At 43.3% G+C, this 14,484-nt stretch overlaps 1 protein-coding gene across 2 annotated transcripts in view; it reads right to left on the bottom strand.

Annotated features, from left to right (window-relative positions):
• The window catches only part of SEC24D (SEC24 homolog D, COPII coat complex component), a 110,400-nt gene extending 96,847 nt beyond the window's left edge, over positions 1-13,553 (bottom strand). For both annotated transcript variants that reach the window (XM_082838469.1, XM_082838470.1), the window contains exons 1-3: positions 13,339-13,553; positions 11,004-11,162; positions 2,743-2,872 (exon numbers count right to left, since the gene is read on the bottom strand). In XM_082838469.1, coding sequence (XP_082694595.1) covers positions 2,743-2,872; positions 11,004-11,121 — 248 coding nt within the window. In that variant the 5' untranslated portion in view covers positions 11,122-11,162; positions 13,339-13,553. The remainder of the gene's footprint in view (positions 1-2,742; positions 2,873-11,003; positions 11,163-13,338) is intronic.
• Positions 13,554-14,484: the final 931 nt, after the last annotated feature.

The following is a 14,484-nucleotide window of genomic DNA, read 5'->3' as shown; positions in this document are numbered from 1 at the left end:
TAGAGAGTTGACTCAGTTGTCTGTGGCCTGCTCAACCTCAAACATTTTTCATTTTCAAGTTTCACTTTCAAATTGCATAAGAAGTGAGCTGTATGCTGAAGTTTGTGAGAATTTGGAGATAAGGTACCAAATTTTTCAAGACTTGACTGATACAAAATCTAGATTGTTAAATACTTAGCCCATAGACTAGAGAAAAACAAAAGCTCTGCTCAATCATGTCATTGCTTTACACACACACAAATGGAAGAGAAAACAAGTATGTATTTCTCTTATTTTTCTTGTTTTCTCCTTTTCCATTGCAACCAATTTCTTATTAGATTCACCCTAATAATAGCTTCGATTTGGGAAGACGAGTCTCCTTCCAACCTTCCTTCCCACCCAGTTTGCCATTTCTTGGTCAAAATAGAACACTTACAATTGACTTTTCCCCCTATAATTAAAAAATGGAACTTGAGGTTACAGAATTTATTTAGGAGATTAATCCCACCCAGCAGTAACACTTTGTAGATAACTTTAGTACCACTTACAAGTTTAAGACATTTATTCCGCTTTAGCCAACATCAAAAGACAAGTGATTAGGTATGATTTTTAAGTTTTAGGAAACATTACCTTTGAAGTAGCAACATTTAAAAATAAAACTTATAATTTTTAAATTTAAATCAACATAATGACTCTGAATTAATCACGTTTTTATTCGACAGTTTAGATATGGTAAAAATCAAAAGATTTCTGTGATGGGTCCACGATGGGTCCTCTAGGTACAAATGACTCCCTGAAGTGCTATAACCATAGCCAGGTCATATGGGATCTATGCTCTCTGACAACCCCTGTTATCAGACTGGTGTGATTCACCTGCACAGTCACTGAGCCCTTTGTGCTTGCACTGAACTGTATACACAGAAATATGTCCCATGAGGCTAGGTAGCCTCACCATGGAGGCTTAGCCTGAATACTAGACTTTTCCATCTTTAAATCCCATTTCCAACCTTTAATTCACAGTTCAAGTTGAGGCAAGTGAACAGTGGAGGAGGAAGGGATGGGGCAAAATCTGTCAGTGCTTCCCTGGGAATCACAATAAGGCAGATTCCTAAACCGAGCTGAGGTGGGTAGCAACACCGAGCTAGTAGGAAGGGCAAGTAAGAGACCGTAGACTTTCCATATCCAGTGGAAACAGTGCTGATAACTGCTAACATGCATTGTCTTTCATGGGCGCTGTGCACTGTGCAAGGTTTTTTGCATGGATTAGTGATCAAAATCCTCACCACCACACTATTATTGCTACAACTGTGATGAGGAAACCAAGGCACATAGAGGCAGAGTAACTTATCCAGCCAAAACTCCCTGAGCCAAGGGTACCAAACGTGCCCAACCCTAGAGCCTCTATTCATCACTATGCCAGACGCTGTGCTGAGCTCACAATCACACAGCTTAGATCGGTCTGATGGCAACGTCTGTGATTTACCTACTCCTAAGCAACCTAATTCAAGTGAAACAAGTAGAAATAACCAAAAAGATCAATCCAATCTAGGCTAATACCAGTGACTCAAATCTTTTCTTAACTTCAAAGTGGCTTTCAATTTTCGCATTTCTTTAAAAAAAAAAAATCTGACTTGCTGGCAGTTCACAACAATGTACTTCTACAGATTTTCTCCTACATACTCTGGACTGAGAATTCTACTTCCTCATTTCACAAGTGAGGAAAATGAGGTCTAGAGGCCCAGGAACGTCACCAGCATTACAAGGCTAGTGAATTGCTTGAACCAGAGCCAGCGTCTTGGTTCAGGCTTTCTGCCCTCCCCTCGTGCCTCCCCACCATGCTATTGAGGCTAGAGACAGGAGGGGCAGGTCCTGAGTCAGGCCCTTTGACTTCGTGCTCCTTGTTCAAACCACGATCCCATGTAAACACAATTACTCAGTCTCACTCAGCCAGTGATTCCTACATCAACCTTCACTCTGCATCTCAGAGCTACCACGTCAATGGCAAATGTTATCACAACAGACAAGAGCCAGGGAATGTCAACCTCACAAATGCCCCGTCAGTGAATGAACTTGATGATTTAAAACATTCCAGAGGGAGTTCTCCCACTAGCAGGGACTACAGGCTCCTTCAGAGGGTAACGAAATGGCCTCCCCATCAGCAAGGGCCAGAACCCTCCAGAAGGGTTACTCCTCCACCAACCCCAACCTTGCAGCCTGACAACCTGAGAAAGGAACCTGGGAAATGAAGCCTCTGGGTGATCCTGGGAGAAATTCCAACGTAAACACTGTGTACAGCTTGGCACTGGGATTCTCACCAGCAACACCTCACAGGACAAACAACAATGGGATTCCAGCAGGGAAGGTGTGATGCGGACTCCCTTCCCAGGGGCACAGTCCTGAGGGGTTGCATGGTCCCAGCATCTCCCACATCTCCTACCTTGGCTTTTCCAGGCCTGCCTCCAACTTCTCCCTTCCTTAATTTATAAACACAGATGATTTATTCCCCGTGTTGTTTTTACTATCACCCTGCCTTTCAAGAGTCCCTCACTGGCATCCGTGTGCCTTCCACATCAAATCCACAGGCTTTACCACTGGCCTAACTTCTCTAAATGCTTTGTTTCCTGGCAGTTTTCCAGTAGATCCTTTCGAGGATGTGGGCAGTATCAGGAGGTCAAAGTTTCAATCAACCAACATGCAAGTGTAGAAGGGACTTGTAAGATCATTTTAGTAGATTATACAAATGAGGGCTGGAATCTCGCTCACCTTTGAAGAGGAGGACCTTGGGCATGAGCTCCATTCTGGCCAAACTGATGGGGTCCATGAGGCGGATGGCCCTGAGGCAACATCCCCCCGGGGGCAGCAGCCCCCAAAGGCCCTGCTGGCTTCATCATACCTGCAAGGGAAGGACATGAGTTTAGAAGAGTATGAAAGTGCAAAGAGAGAGGACACAAAGATATTAGGTTAAAAATGCAAAATAGGCGGGGGAGGAGGAAAAACAGGTTAAAACAAGTTCTCCTTCACACTTGCTTACCAATGCCAGGCTGTGGCATCACTATTTGACCATCACAATGACAGAAGAGCAGAAATCCTTTTAACGCTAAACAGAAACTAAAATAGAAGAAATAAATCTTTGCATTTGGTAGAGAGGCAACTTGATGGAACACACTATCACACAAAGAATGCTAGAATACACAGTGAGAAATGTCCATTGGATATCAGAATACAAATCTGGAAAAAAAAAAACAGTATGAGGCATCACAAAACATCCTAACTCTAATTATGGGGGGGAAAAGACCTCTGAAAATGCCTTTATTTGAGATATAGCAGGAGGAACACGAACGGAGAATAGCATCTGTTTCTCCAATGAATCCAGAGCACGGCCTTCAGAGTTAATAATTTTTCCAGGATTCTCAAGAGTTGAGGTACTTCTCAAGTCATCATGGTCACTCATACAAAATACGGAATCAGGGCTTCCCTGGTGGCGCAGTGGTTGAGAGTCCACCTGCCGATGCAGGGGACACGGGTTCGTGCCCCAGTCCGGGAAGATCCCACATGCCGTGGAGTGGCTGGGCCCGTGAGCCATGGCCGCTGAGCCTGCGCGTCCGGAGCCTGTGCTCCGCAATGGGAGAGGCCACAACAGTGAGAGGCCCGTGTACCGAAAAACAAACAAACAAAAACAAAAAAAACAAAAAACCCCACAAAATACAGAATCACACGTGATTAAGAGATGCTCTTGGCAGTGCCGGCATTTTAATTTATAAGCAGCTCTTCTCCAATAGAGATCTTTAAAGGTTTCTCTTTAAAACCATTCTCAGACATTTTTCTCTCCTTCTTCTAGAGAAATCATGGTAGAGGAGAAAAATCATTGAGCTTGGGTTAGAGCAGTTCGACGCCCCATCTGGCCACTTACTAGCAGATGGATGGCTCTGGGAAAGAAGTTTATCTTGTGGACCTCAGTTTTCCCTTACTGCAAAAGGAGAGGCTTAGACTAGATTACTTGCGACACCTCTTTCAGTCTTTTAAAAGGAAAAAAAAAGAGAAGAAGTATATTTCTTCTATTTGCTCTCTCTACTTCCATCCTGCTTGTTTTTGCTCCAGGCCATTCAATTTACTTTTTTTTTTTTTTTAATTTTTATTGGAGTATAGTTGGTTTACAATGTTGTGTTAGTTTCTGCTGTACAGCAGTGAATCTGTTACATATATACATATATCCACTATTTTTTAGATTCTTTTCCCATATAGGCCATTATAGAGTATTGAGTAGAGCTCCCTGTGCTATACAGTAGGTCCTTATTAGTTATCTGTTTTATATGTAGTAGCATGTATATGTCAATCCCAATCTCCCAATTTATCCCTCCCTCCCTTACCCCCTGGTAACCATAAGTTTGTTTTCTACCATTCAATTTACTTTTGACCCCATTTTCCTCTCTGGCACCACCACCAGTGACCTCCTGGCTGGCTTCTGTGCACTCCTCCATTTGACCTCATGATGGTATTTCATACTCAACATCTCCTTTCTGCTTTTATCTTCTTCTAGAAAGTTTATTCGCTCAGACAGTAAGGGAAGTGACTGGATGACCTTGCAGTAGCCCCGAAAGAATTTTTTACATTGTCACACTGGGTTTGCCAAAAAGTTCGTTCGGTTAATGAATACGTTAATGAATATATTGTTCAATAAAGTTCTTGGTGAAACGGAAAATGTGCCTTTCATTTTTACTTAAAACTGAATGAATTTTTTGGCCGATTCTTTGGAGCACATGCTCTCAGATGCCTGGGTAATGCAGGATGAAATATAACCAGTGAGGTGGCAGTATTCGTGAATAATATTATTGAAACTTTTACAAAGGTTTCTTTTCTTAAAACAGGATTCCTCAAACTTAAGAAAAATTTTATATTACCTTTACAGTCACAGTATATTTAGCCATTTTCCATATACCAAGAACAAAAACAACAAATATTACTCTTATTTTTACATAGAGTTTAAACCCCAAATCCAGCAAAGTTAGAAAAACATGAGACTTGCAATCACACAGACTGGAGTTTGTATTCCTCCCCTACCATTAAACACCTGTGACCCTGACAAGATACGCTGTTCTTTCGAAACCTAAGCTTTTAACGCTGTACCATGGCAATAATGTCCCCTGTCTCTGTGGATTGTTCTGAGAATTAAATGAGGCAATGGGTATAAAAGCATCCAGAACAATGCCCGATAAATCAAGGTAATCTCTCAAGAAATCTTAGTTTCTCTCCCTGGCCATATCCCTTGCCCTTTTTTTCAAGGATTTATATTCTAACAAGACATATATACCATAATTATATGCACACTAGTATTTTCATTTTTAAAACATTATTTTGGACAAAAGTAGAAAATCTACAATACTAGCACTAAAGCAGTAAACAATCACATGCACTACAAGAAACTAAAGATATTCTCGTTTCTTAAATAAGTAGGTAAACAGCAATTTCATCAACAACCCTCATATATATGTCTAGAAAATCAAAAAACTGTCCTCGGAGTTACTCATGTCATGTGTACATGAGATGCACATATTAACTTGTTTCTAAAAACAGAACCGAAACAAAACAAAACAAAACACAGTTCTTACTCAAGCAGAAATGTCATACACCAATCTTACTAAAATGTTCTTTCCCTTTTATTTTTATTTTTTTAACTTTTTATTTTATATTGGAGTACAGTTGATTAACAATGTTGTGTTAGCTTCAGGTGTACAGCAAAGTGATTCAATTATACGTATACATGAATCTATTCTTTTTCAAATTCTTTTCCCATTTAGGTTGTTACATAATATTGAGCAGAGTTCCCTGTGCTATACAGTAGGTCCTCGTTGGTTATCTATTTTACATATAGCAGTGTGTACATGTCAATCCCTTTTATTTTTGGAAATTAACTGTATAGCAATGATTCAAACTCATTCTTGTTCAACATACATTCAATGTGCCTCTGAGGCACTAAGAGCTCTTGGGGAAGAGATAACCGTGTAAACAATTACAGTGCCCTGTGACGAGTGTTGTAATATGCAGAGGGACTACCTAACTCTTCCTAGGGGAATCAAGAAAAGTTCAAAGAGGAAGGACTACTTGAGCTGAATCTTGAAGGACAGGCAGGAGTTGTCTTAGTACAGAGACAGGATAGGGGATTCCAGGCAGAAGGCAAAGCTCAAGTGAAGACCTGAGAGAGCATGGTGTGATCAGGGACTGGCAAAAGGTGCGGTGTGAACAGATGGTGGGGAAAGTGGCTGGGGCAGAGGTTGTCCAGGTTGGCTGGGGTCAGACTGCAAAGTCCTGGGTGCCATTTGGACTCTATACTCGGGGCAAAGGGAAGTCAGTATCACTGTTATCTGCAAAGTCATAGTCTTTGCCTGGCCACATCACTGGCATTTTCATAAGTGATCAGAGATAAAGAGAAATCAGGTTCTTTATAGAGCAGTATGAGAATTTTAATAGGAAAGCAAAACCATACCAAGAGAAAGATCTAACTATGCTTATGCTCAAAGAAAAATATCTAAAATCATAAACTGGTCTTTAATGCAGTGACAGATTTTATAGACCAGCTTATTCAATACCAATTCTAATTCCTTTCTGGCTTGCCTTTCTGCATGGTCCTGAGCTGGAAAGATGCAATCTCCACTTCCTAGACTCCCTTATAAACTGGGCTGCCATGTGCTCTAAATTCAGCAAAGCCAAACACCTTTGGGAGGCCCTGGCCAGGGGGCAGAGATGGTGGCTCCAGGTTAGACAGGCAGTGGCTGCTGACGGAATAGCCCCATGTAGGGTGCGCACTCTATGGACCGCAGAGTCCCAAGCCTGGTTCTCTGACTCTCTAATATTCTCTTAGCTTCCTGATACCCTTTTACAAATCTCTTTCTGCTAGACTGGCTTCTGTTATTGGCAAAAGAACCCCGACCAAAACAACATCGCAGAGAAGCACATCTTGGATTTGGCCCTGGATCTGACAAACTAAAACCAAAATTAAAAACCATTTGTTAAAAAAAGTTTATCTAAAATAAACAAAGATAAACTCCCTATTATATGGGCAGAACTGTACTGACTACTGTTCCTGAGGCACTGTGCCCGGTGCTGTACCTACATAAGCTCACTACTTATCAGAAGCCTCACCAGCCCCAGAGCCCCCAGCCTCAGTTCCAGGACATCAACAGTTCTTGCCCCTCACCTTCCAGACCAGTGGTCCTCAACCAAGGGCGATGTTGCGCCTGAAGGGACAACAGGCAATGTCTAGGGCTTTTGGTTGCCAGGGCTTGGGGCCGGGGGCTGGGGGAGGAGAGGGAGAACCGGTATCTAATACTAACGGGCAGAAGCCACGGACGCTGCTAACGGCCCTACAATGCACAGCACAGCCTCCCACAACAAAGAACTAGCTGGCCCCAAATGTCACCAGTGCTGAGGACAAGAAACCTTGCTCCAGAAAGCAGTGTGCCCACTCTGATTCCTTCTCCACACTCTTCCTAATGTGGAGTGTAACTGAAAAATATACACGGGATCGTGACCCTTCCCAGCTTACAATGCTTCAGCAGCACCCCACGGCCCTTAGAATAAAGCCTAAATAAAGCCTTAGTGGCCCCACTTTCCACTTCAGGCACCTCTCACTGCTCACACTCTACACCTCAGCCATGGTAAACCTCTTGCAGGTCCTCAAAAGTGGCACCTCCCCAACCCCAGCAAGCTGCCTCCCTACCTGGCCAACTCTCACTCATCTTTCAGGTCTTTCCTTCCAGGAAGACTCCCTTCACCTGTAAGCCTTGGTTAGGTGCACCCACTGTGTGCTTCCAGCCCACCTCTACCTCCTCAAGATGGTGCTTCCCCCGCACTGTCATTGTCAATTTCCTTAATGCATGTCCTGCCAGACAAGTAAGCACTGTAAGGACAGAGATTAGGTTCATTTTATTCATTGTCTTATCTCCACAAGTATTTTGCTCACTCAATAAATCTGTTATATTTGTTATTATATAGCACTAGCATTACACAACAGGCACAAATGGCAATATGGTATCTAAGAAATTCAAACCAAGACTTAGCACTGGCCAGATCTACAGTAAAATAGATATTTCAAGGAACCACAGCTAAGTTGCCTGTGTCTGTCACACACACACAAAAAATAACAAAAGGATCACCAAAAGGCTAGAAAAGAAGGCACGTGATGACCAAAGACTAAGAGATCTAAGGTCATTCAGCACAGAGAAATAGAGGCTAGGGTAATTTAGTGACCTCCTTAAATCATTAAACAAAGACACCATAATTTACAGAAAGGTACGTATACAGAGTCGGATAGCCTGGTATCCATCTGAGAATTGAATAAGGAGAAAGAGGTTTAAATTAAAGCATGAAGGATTTAATCCAACAAAGACAGTTTTTTTTAATTATTGGTAAACACCTGAGTGTTTTGCTGATGAATGCAGCAGCTGGTCATTCACTCATTCGTCGAACATACATTGAATGAAGACCTTCTCTGCTCAGGCACATCTATTATACACAGTATGGTAAATTGTAGTGAGGTTGCACAGGTGTTAGAGAACACAGGAGAAGAGGATTTACAAATAGCTTGAGGACGAACAATGGTCAGAAATGCCTGCAAGCACCACACGTGAACTGAGGTTGAAGGAGGAGTGTGAGGTACGCCCTGCTGGGAGGAAGAACATAGAGGCACAGGTTGGCTTTCTGGTGGTCCCGGAAAGGTCTGAAGCAAAAGAAAGTCAGAATTAGATTTGCAGGCTATAAGAGTCCCTCCAGCACAGGGCTGAATGTTTGGAGAAAGGCAGAGAGGGTTAAGGGACCCTGTTAATAATCCAGGTGAGAGGTGGATGGCTGAAACAAGAATAGTGACAACAGGATAAAAAGGAAATAGGTAGAAAAGACACTTACGATTACCCCAGAAGAATTTGGATTAGAGAAGGTAAAAGGAAGAGTTTTTTTTAAACAGTGAAACTTTCTAATTTGGGTAGCTGAATGAATGATAGCTGCCGGGTGAGATACAGAATATCAGAAAAAAATAGGTTTTATAAAAAAAATACGGAATTATTTTGGACACGATGAGTTTGATATACCTATGTAAACAGGTGGGCAATTGAAAATACAGATCTGGAGTTTAGGAGAGACATGTGAACTGGAGAAATAGATCTGAGAGACTAGTACTTTATATGGAACGATACGGTTAAGGGAAAAAATCTACAGAGTGAGAGGAAAAGAGGGGTGGAGACAGAAGAAAGAAGGAAAAACAGCACTGCTTAAGGGTCATGTAGAGGGGTGGGAACTCCTTAGAAGATGTCCAGAAACCCACCAAGAAAAATAACAAAAGGATAGTGTCACTGAAACCAAAGGAGAAAAGAGTTTTGTACAAACAAGAGCAATAAACGGTGTCAAATTCAAAAGAGGACAGGAGAGCGTCTACTGCATTTGGGAAGAGGAGGCCACCAACGACCCCGGTGGGAGAAGGGGAAGGGTGGATGGGGCCCAAGCTATGGAGCGGGGACCACACTGAGCCATGGAGGGGCTGCAAGGCAAGGATGGAGAGTGAGTGAGTGAAGTGAGTACTTGTTTAAGAAGATGGCTGTGAAGACAGGTAGGAAAAGTGAATAATACTGAATGTTATACTTAGGTGTGTATTGGAGTTTGTTGTTTGTTTTCTTGAGGGACCGGGGCATGAATCTTGGCTACACCACCAGCTCTGTGACCTTGGATAAATCATTGTATACCAGACATTCAGTTTTCTTAGCTGCAAAACAGGGCTAATAACGTCCTGAGTAGCACTGCATGAGGATTAAAGAAAATAATCCACGTAAATCTTTTAGGACCAGCTTTTGATACATGGAAAGCATGCAAAGAGAAATTTATAATTATCATTATATATAAATGCTGAGCGGGAATGAACCACCGGACAGAAAGAAACCAGAGAAAGATGGGTTAAATGGTTCCTACAGGATCCAGACCTAGAAATGTCATGGGGAGGACTGGTCCCGGACAAGAGGAGGATGCCTCATTTGGAGGTTTTTAAAAATTATGGGCAGACTAAGTCATCAGAGTGACTTCCCACAGGAAATTCACAGTCTCACAGCATCTTCTACAGCAAACTGTGCATGGCTGCTACCACCAAGCCTCCCTAGAGGCTTTCCTCACCCCTGGCTGACTCTGCACCCATACATGCTACTCAGCACAGCCTGGATCCTACACACCTGAGTCAGTCTTAGTGAACCGCAAGAGACACTCATTGATTTATACACAGCCCATTTCCACCAAGGATTTGAACTGAATTCCTCAGAATTCCCTCAGAAGTCCCAAGAACTGTCTTACACAAATATTTTTCGGGAATCTAGGATCATCAGAACTGAAACAAGCTCGTATTAGCCTCACTTCTGACTGAAACTTGGTCCCTCAGAGCAGCCCCTTGATAACAGGAGGTGACTTCATCGTGTCAACTGCCATCAGAGCAATAGCAATCCCACTCCATTACTCCTTTTGCTCCCACCTCTGCTCCAAAGCCAAGATTCCCTGCTGGGTACCATATTTTAAGGCAACCAATATTATTCAATAATGATTTCAAAACAAGGCCATGTTTTTCTTGTTATTATCATCACTGAGTAATCTTCTGCATACAAATCTAATGATATTTTTCCAATATCAACATATGTATATATTTAATACACATATATTTAGTATATAGTGTGTGTGTGTGTGTGTATATATATATATATATATATATATATACACATACATAATTTGTGGGGTTTTTTAGTGTTTACAATAACCTCACACCACTGATTAATAGCAAGAGCAAGTCTAACAGTAAAAACAAAACACTCAGCAAGTGTCTTTGTTTTCAAACAAACTCATTCTGGTCCATGCAATAACCAAACTAATGAGGTAGGCTTTTCCAAATAATCCTATAATCTCAAGCCATGACCATTCAACTCTTCCAAAGCTCTTTCAGAACATCTCATGTCTCTGAGGCTGAGATTCGATAATCACATATGGGTCAAAATAATGCACTTTACCTGGTGGAGAACCTGTGTGAGATGGGTCCCCATAGTGCCCATAATGCGGTGGAGAAAGGCCTATTCCAGGCTGGGACTGAGAATAAGGAGGTGTAGCCACATAGCCTTGTTGACTCATTATGAAAATATCATTCCAAGGAACAGTTCTATAAAAGAACCCTGCAACAGAAAAAAGAAATTGTTAACAAGAGGGTTTGAGTCACTTAACATTATTAAAAATATAAACACTGTTAATAAATGTTTTTGATGGTTTGAGGAAAGGTACAATTATCAGGTGCATGAGACAGCTTCATATCATACAATATATCATATCATTACCCCCTAAAAAGGCTCTAACCATAGCTCTGTGGAACTCAGCAACTCACTTCTATAGCCCTAGGCAAATTCTCAGGCATGAAATCCTGAATAACAGCTGCCAACCACTTTTTCATTGTAAGACTAAACTGTTTCACAGTCTCTCATAAACATATCTACTATTTTGGTGCCTTTGGTTTCCACAGCCCCATTACAGCACAGAGCTTGTCACTGGCAATAATCACCTTGTCATTCAATCGACTGACCAGCAGAACTGCCAGTAGTCTGCAATCAGATGTTTTGACTTGTGTCAGTTTAGTGCTATCCTAATTAGTCATTTTAACCAGGCAGTTAAGATAAAGAGAAATCAAAAGTCCAACAAATATAGCAGAAGGTAAGGTGATAATGGACTGACTTTATGAGTCATATATTGATGAAGCCAGGTGGCAGCCTACAACTATTTGAGAGTTGTCAGTGGTTTCTCGGTCAAAGATGACAGACTTTCTTTCTAATTTAAATATCATACCTCTAAGAACATATGCACATATATTTAAGAAACTAAGGAAAAAAGTCCAATTGCATATGTTTAGGCACATACACACACAACTCACAAATACAACAGATCTATCTTGATTCTACTCAGAACCCAAACATCAATTTGTTTTAAATTTGTCATTTTCTCCAAGTTTCATAAATAAGAGACATTTCATAGAACTATTCTTAAAAAAAATTTATAATAGAAAAAGCTCTGAATCCTGGCAAGAGAAGTGGGTTTACACTACAAATCTGCCAATACTTGGCTGTGTGACACGGAATAAGCTGAAGAACCTCTCTGGGCATCAGGTCCCTCTTACAAGATAAAGCTTCTAAAAGCCTCTCCAGATATAAAACAATGATTCTATGATTTCTCTCCAGTTTTTTCACCCAGCATAGGAATATTCTTCCTTTTGTCATTTTATGATGCTACCTTTTACGCTAAAAGTTCAGCGCAACCTGCTAAGGTCTGAAATCTATATTCAGGAAACTGCATTCTTCATTTGGTTTCGTTTTCATATTAAACTCTAAGACTCCAAAATTAAAGCAACGAAGTAAAAATATTATAAGATCACTTTCTTCTCCTTGGAAAGGGAGATCGAAAGAAAGGAGAGATAGGCCTGCTGGTCCACTGTGTTACTGACAATATATTTTCCCTCCTCCCACTTAGCGGAGAGAGACGTGGCAGCCTGAGCTTTGGTCAAGCTCATCCAACCAAGCGCATTTAGGAAGTCAGCAGGAACACACCTACGTAGCAGCCTGTTGCTGAGTGACAGAAAGGAAAGGCAGGGATGTTCACTCCAAAGAGCAGGAAGCAGTCGGGTCCCTCTTAACTGGTCCTGGCAGGAATTTGCTTCCCCACGCAATCCAGTTTGCCACGTCAAACTTCCTCACACGGAGCCCCAAGTTACAGAAACCTGACTCAGCTTCAAGAGGCAACATGGCAGAAAGCCACTTGCCACGAGCAGACCGAGGCTCAAAATCTGGGGAGCTTCAAGCCCAGGACAACCCCCAGTCCGCTGTCACTCGACCATTCCAGCCAAGATGGAATCTCCCCCTGGGCCAAGTTCGGATTTGGACAAATCAGTTTCACTATCAGGCTGTCCCGAAGCTTGAAGATACAGCTGCCAATATTACCATGAGAATTCACAACATTCCCTTCCTCCAAAGAAGGGGAAATTAAGTTGATACGGAGATCAGAAAACCACTGGCAGCGACGCTGGAATACCGTGGCTACTGAGGGCCGTAATCAGGGAGTTAGTTCCAGCATCCCCAGACACAAAGATGGGGGCGGGTAAAAAATGCCCACGCCCACCCACCCCACCCCCAATTATTAAACTGCACGAAGGGGCTAAAGGAGCAAAGTAGGAGGTCTCCTCCGCTGCCCTGCCACAGGTGAGCATCCAGCCTCTGCCCACCCCCGACCCCCGTCCGGGCACCGCACCCCACTCCAGCTGTGCCTGGGGAGGGTCCCGCCGGAGCGCAGCTAGGCTGGGCGAGGCATTACCTGGTCGGCTCCCGCACGCCGCCGGGCTTCCGAGAGCCTGCGCTCTGCTCCCAGTGCCGGTTGCCCCCGGTGACCCAGGTCCCGCGGCGGCCGCTTCTCCCGCCGTGCCTCGCCTCGGGCCGGTGTCCCCACAGGGTGGCTTCGCTCGCGGAGTTGCAGCTGGGCTGGGAACTGCCACGTCAAACACTCTCCCGGCTGCGCGCCCCCGGCGCCCCGGCTCTGACCAGCGGCCGCGCTCCAGCCGGCGCACGCGCACAAACGCCGGCAGGGCGGGGCCTGCGGCGGCGCCCGCCACCCAGCGCGGCACGCGTATTGGCCGCGCGTCCTCCCTTTTTTTTTTGTCTTTTTGCCCCTTCCTGTCCGTCTTGTTTGCCTGTTCCTTTCCCTCCAACAGGTCAAAGATTTTAATGCTGTTGCTGAATCAGAGCAACATTTTCACCGTGTAGCCCCGTAGGAAGGAGGGAGTTTCTATTGAGGGTTCATTCATTCTTTCATTCAACAGGTTGCAGATTCGGCTCATTACATATTACTTGAGTAACTAGGATATTTCAGGCACTGCACTGCCGATACCGGAAGGTACACGCTTCCTGGATCTCGAAGAGATTACAGTCTAAAGGCGAATCTGGCACGTGTACACGGGCAACTTGATGACGTACTCGTGCGATGCACTAGAGAGGAAGGAACTCCCAAGGCAGCTGTCAGCGCGGCGCAAAAAGGGAGGAAAGGATGTCCCAACTGAAAAGTATGGGAAGACGTGTCTTCACTGAAGCTAGGATTGCTAGATTTCTGTGTATTCCTTCAACGAATGTCTACATATTCGTTGTCTGTGAAGTAGGATGACTGGTCCCACCCCAAAATAAGGATCGCTACATGTATAAGCACCCAACATTTAGCTCACTGTACTGTGAGAAACAGCTGAGAAAGCAAGGCGACCTATGTGGGACCTGGAACTTGACCTCTCTCTCTAGACTTAAAAATCAGGACCATCCGGCTGCTTTCTCACAACCCCCCACTGCTAAATAGAAAGACCTTCAGACAACCCGAGGTTTGGTGTAACTACCACTTTGTTCAAACTAAAACCAGACCAGTGTTTTGTTTTCAAAACACACTTTCTTCTGGGGTACAAGAAAGTGAAAGCTACTTGAC

Source organism: Leucopleurus acutus (genome assembly GCF_964270905.1).
Source record: "Leucopleurus acutus genome assembly, chromosome: 4".
NCBI lineage: Eukaryota > Metazoa > Chordata > Mammalia > Artiodactyla > Delphinidae > Leucopleurus > Leucopleurus acutus.
Note: the sequence above shows the minus strand (reverse complement) of the source record. Positions and strands in the feature narration are given on the sequence as shown.